The sequence below is a fragment of the Babylonia areolata genome, chromosome 7, assembly GCF_041734735.1.
Source record: "Babylonia areolata isolate BAREFJ2019XMU chromosome 7, ASM4173473v1, whole genome shotgun sequence".
Lineage (NCBI taxonomy): Eukaryota > Metazoa > Mollusca > Gastropoda > Neogastropoda > Buccinidae > Babylonia > Babylonia areolata.
In genome coordinates, this window is record NC_134882.1 from 44,322,425 (window position 1) to 44,327,424 (window position 5,000).

General features: G+C 47.0%; 1 protein-coding gene across 1 annotated transcript in view; it reads left to right on the plus strand.

Moving 5' to 3' along the window:
- LOC143283851 (uncharacterized) overlaps positions 1-5,000 on the plus strand; it is a 69,832-nt gene that overhangs the window by 8,183 nt on the left and 56,649 nt on the right. Inside the window, exons 6-9 of the mRNA XM_076590228.1 lie at positions 1,374-1,469; positions 1,854-1,948; positions 2,444-2,570; positions 4,705-4,781. Coding sequence (XP_076446343.1) covers positions 1,374-1,469; positions 1,854-1,948; positions 2,444-2,570; positions 4,705-4,781 — 395 coding nt within the window. The remainder of the gene's footprint in view (positions 1-1,373; positions 1,470-1,853; positions 1,949-2,443; positions 2,571-4,704; positions 4,782-5,000) is intronic.

The following is a 5,000-nucleotide window of genomic DNA, read 5'->3' on the forward strand; positions in this document are numbered from 1 at the left end:
AGGACCAGGGGAAAAAAAGAGAAGAGGCGGCAATACAGTGATAGAAGGGCATCCAGGAGCTATGACCTGGGTGCGGCCCGGCCCCCTTAGAATGTAAGGAGTTAACTCTCTCCATAGGAACGGCGAAAGAGATGACGTTAACAGCGTTTCATCCCAATTACCATCATCAAAATATTGCAAGCGGAACGCTCCTTTACTGAAGAGGTGAATGTTGACAAAGAATACCACAGTTCTGACGACGGAAGCTAAAAGTTGGGTCATTCAGACACCCACTGGACATCCGAGGGGTCTGTGTAGAGGAGAAGAGAGGACCGGCCGTACTGAGTGAGTTAAAGGCCGAAACACTTGACTGAGTGGGGCTTCTTCTCTGAAGACCTTGTACTGTCCAGCTGTCCATTGAGTTTCTTATCACAGTTTCAGTTTCAAAGAAGGGTCAAGGCGTGCGGACCTGTATACATGCATGTCACACAATCTCAAGAAAAGAAAAATAAACTCATGTGTCGTGTCAAGAGTGTGTATCAATCAGACAAAGAAATTTCTTCATGAAAACGAGTGACTGCGGTGCTGATACGTTTTAGCCTATACTTTATTGGTGTGTTAATACTGCGTGTGATTGTTTGTAAACTGCTGTGAAAGCAAGAAACACACACACACACACACACACACACACACACACTTTCACTAACTCGCATGCGTACACCGTAAATTCTTTTCCCTCCTCGATTTTTTCCCTCCCCTCGTCAAATATCACTTACCATCACTCACAGTAAAAAGACGTTAAACTAAAGAACGAACACACACACACACACACGCACACACACACACACACACACACACACACACACACACATACACGCACGCACGCACGCACGCACGCACACCTTGTTATAAATATATGTGTGATACATACATATATATATCGACACTTATGTAGCCATGGGTTCTTTTTCAGTGCTCCAACTGCGTGCTGCACAACACGTGACATCGGTTTACCGTCTCATCCGAATGACTAACTCACTCAGTACAGCCAGTCCTCTCTTCTCCTCTATACAGACCCCTCGGATGTCCAGTGGGTGTCTGAATGACCCAACCTTTAGCTTCCGTCGTCAGAATTGTTGTATTCTTTGTCAACATTCACCTCTTCAGTATAAGAGCCTTCCTCTTGCAATATTTTGATGATGGTAATTGGGGTGAAACGCTGTTAACGTCGTCTCTTTCGCCGTTCGTCAAACTTTGGAGAAAGGGCGAGACCTGGAATCGCACCCAGACCATTGCGGACACTGTACTGGCATAAAAGAGCCTTCACCATTCTGCCACCTTCCTCTTTTTGTTGCAGGACTATGTGCAACTGGGTGTCGGTGCTTTTGTTGCAGGACTATGTGCAACTGGGTGTCGGTGCTTTTGTTACAGGACTATGTGCAACTGGGTGTCGGTGCTTTTGTTGCAGGACTATGTGCAACTGGGTGTCGGTACTTTTGTTGCAGGACTATGTACAGCTGGCTGTCGGTGCTGTGTTGCAGGACTATGTGCAACTGGGTGTTGGCACTTTTGTTACAGGACTATGTGCAACTGGGTGTCGGCGGTTTTGTTACAGGACTATGTGCAACTGGGTGTCGGTGCTTTTGTTGCAGGACTATGTGCAACTGGGTGTCGGTACTTTTGTTGCAGGACGATGTGCAACTGGGTGTCGGTGCTTTTGTTGCAGGACTATGTACAACTAGGTGTTGTTGCTTTTGTTACAGGACTATGTGCAACTGGGTGTCGGTGCTTTTGTTGCAGGACGATGTGCAACTGGGTGTCGGTGCTTTTGTTGCAGGACTATGTGCAACTGGGTGTCGGTGCTTTTGTTGCAGGACTATGTGCAACTGGGTGTCGGTGATGTACAACCAGATACTGATCCAAGGCTCCTGTCTGAAAGAACGGAAATTCATTTGCCAAAAACCTCAAGGTGGGAAGAAAACTGCTGTGGACACCCTGCCAAAGTTTATTCATTGTGTCAGGGCATCTATCTATCTATCTATCTATCTATCTATCTATCTATCTATCTATCTATCTATCCATCCATCCATCCATCCATCCATCCATCTATCTATCTATCTGTGTATTGACTGATGATCATCATCATTGTTATCATCATCATCATGACGTATGATGCAGTAACGGTTAATGGGCATGAGTCGCATGTATGTCGCCTGGTGTTTTTTCCCATTGTATATTTTTTCTGGAAGAGGAAGAAGACGACAGTGAACTGATTAAGTGACAGGCCTCTGTGCCCAACACAGTGAAGTGATGTAATGAAATATTAGCATCCTGGTCATGCCGCTGTGTCGAGGGCACACAGTGAAGTGATGTAATGAAATACTAGCACCCTGGTCATGCCGCTGTGTCGAGGGCACACAGTGAAGTGATGTAATGAAACACTAGCACCCTGGCCGTGTGATAGGTAGCTGTGCCGAGGGCTGGCAGAGTCACGAGGGACGGTGCTACCACTCCCCCGCCACAATGCTGCCCTGGTTCTCCGCTGACCGCTACTGCAAGGACCTCGGTGCCGCCATGCTGACTGTGTCAGAGTGAGTGTCGGGGGTGGGGAGTCGGGGGTGGGAGGGAGTGAGTGTGTGTATGGGGTACCTCCATGCTGACTGTGTCAGAGTGAGTGTCGGGGGTGGGGAGTCGGGGTGGGAGTGAGTGAGTGTGTGTATGGGGTACCTCCATGCTGACTGTGTCAGAGTGAGTGTCGGGGGTGTGGGGATGGGTGGGGGTTGGCTCAACGCTCGGCTTAGTTCACAGACCAACAAAAGCTCACAGTCCGGCCAACAACGAAGTGAGAGCTGTATGATCAATGTTTTCACCACTGCAATGGGAATTCATTCACAGCTTAGTATTTGTGAAGGCCGATGACTGAACAAGGTATGGAAGAGTAACATCAGATTCCACACAAAATTCCTGCTCTACAAGTCACTGGTGGTCTCCATCCTCGTATATGGATGTGAGACATGGACACTGATGGCAGAAACAGAAAGAAGAATCCAAGCATTTGAAACCAAGTGCTTGAGGAGACTACTACACATCTCCTACAAGGAGCACAAGACCAATGACTATGTGCGGAACCTGGTCAGCAACCTTGTTGGGCCCCAAGAACCACTGCTGGCGACTGTCAAACGACGGAAGATGGCATGGTTTGGTCACGTCATACGACATAACACCCTCTCCAAAACCATCCTGCAAGGGACTGTAGAGGGAGGGCGCAGACGGGGGCGGCAGAGAAAGAGCTGGTCTGACAACGTCAAGGAATGGACCAAAATGACGATGCCAGATCTCCTCACGACAGCTGCCAACAGAACGGCGTGGCGAGCTATGACATCTTCCTCATGTCCCGCCAACGACCCCAGCGGTCGAGGGAATGAGTGAGTGAGAGTGATGACTGAAACTAGGAGACAAGATTGCACTGGTTCTTAGTGCTGCAACCATGGAGGTTAGTTGGCCTTTGGGGACCATCAACCAACGCCGACTGTCCGAAAACCCTCTGGGCCGAGATAGAGGGGATGTAACCCAGGCAAGACACTCTCCATAGAAATCCAACTCCAGCCCAGATAGTCAGGGCAACAGTTGCCTTCTCTGCTGTCCTGATGGTCATAGTCGGACACAACTGTCTTTTAGTGCATGCATTCATCGGATAGCAGGAAGAGACCTTTGGTGTCAGACCCTGCAGTCTGTAAGCCATACTCACAATACGTAGAACACACAATACTTTATCACTACAAGAGAAATTCACACGTGGTATCTGCCACACAAACAATACTCCACAACCGCAGTCATTTGGGCTGAAGGGAAGATGTAACACCTATATCAACATGTGAAAAACAAACAGGTGTATGGCCTCCTGGTGACCCAACATCGATAGTTTCATGTGGATTGCCGACGCTAGGACAATCATAGATGAACCCGGGCGTGGCCGTGTATGGAATGAGCGGCATGGGAGAAATACCACTGAAACGATGGAACAGCAAATAAAGAAAAGAAAGAAAGAAAAAGAAAGAAAGACGAAATGGACGAACACCACAGTGATTTCCCATCGTGGGGATGCACCACAGACATGGTACGATGTACTATGATGTGTGATGTTAAATGACATGACAGTGTGGCATGATGTACTAGGAAGTGTGACGTGATATATGACAATATATGTGATATGTGTGATGTGATATAATTATCATGTGATGAGTAATGATGATTCAGTTTATATCGTGCATATAGTGGCATGTTAATGCTACCTGAAACCGCGTGATGTGATTTAATGATGCGATCTACGATACGACATGATCAGATATGGTTCAATGACTACGAGTTTTCAGTGTAAAGCAGAATCGTCATGTAGATTATGAGCATGGCAGCACTACGTTTCACTGCATTTCCTGTCAGTAAAATTGATTTTAAATTGGAGATTTACCTATACAGTTTGCTATTTGATTTTTTTTGTATCTGTCAGATCATCAGACATACATGATCAACATTGTTTTAATTGGTTGAATGCAAACATACAGACCTCAGTGTCAGGTGTATTCTGTACTCAGAATTAATGGATGAACAGACTACCTAGTTATGAAGCACTATAACTGTATAAGATAGTGATGCAGTCTAGATTACGAACACGCATGTATGCATTTGTGGGAGAAGCAGGTATCAGTTGTCTGTTCTTGTTTTCAGCGAGGGGGAGCAGAACTTCGTCAAATCTCAGATGATTTCTGGCACATTTGCAAAGCAGATATGGCTTTCAGTGTCTGGTAAGAAACTCTCTTTCTGTGTCTCTCTCTCCCCTCTCTCTCTCCTTCCCCTCCCTTCCCCCTCTCTTCCCCTCCTCCCTCCCCATCCTTTCTCCCTCCCTGCTTCTCTCCCTTAACTCACTCAGTACGGCCAGTCCTCTCTTCTCCTCTACATATACCCCTCGGATGTCCAGTGGGTGTCTGAATGACCCAACCTTTAGCTTCCGTCGTCAGAATTGT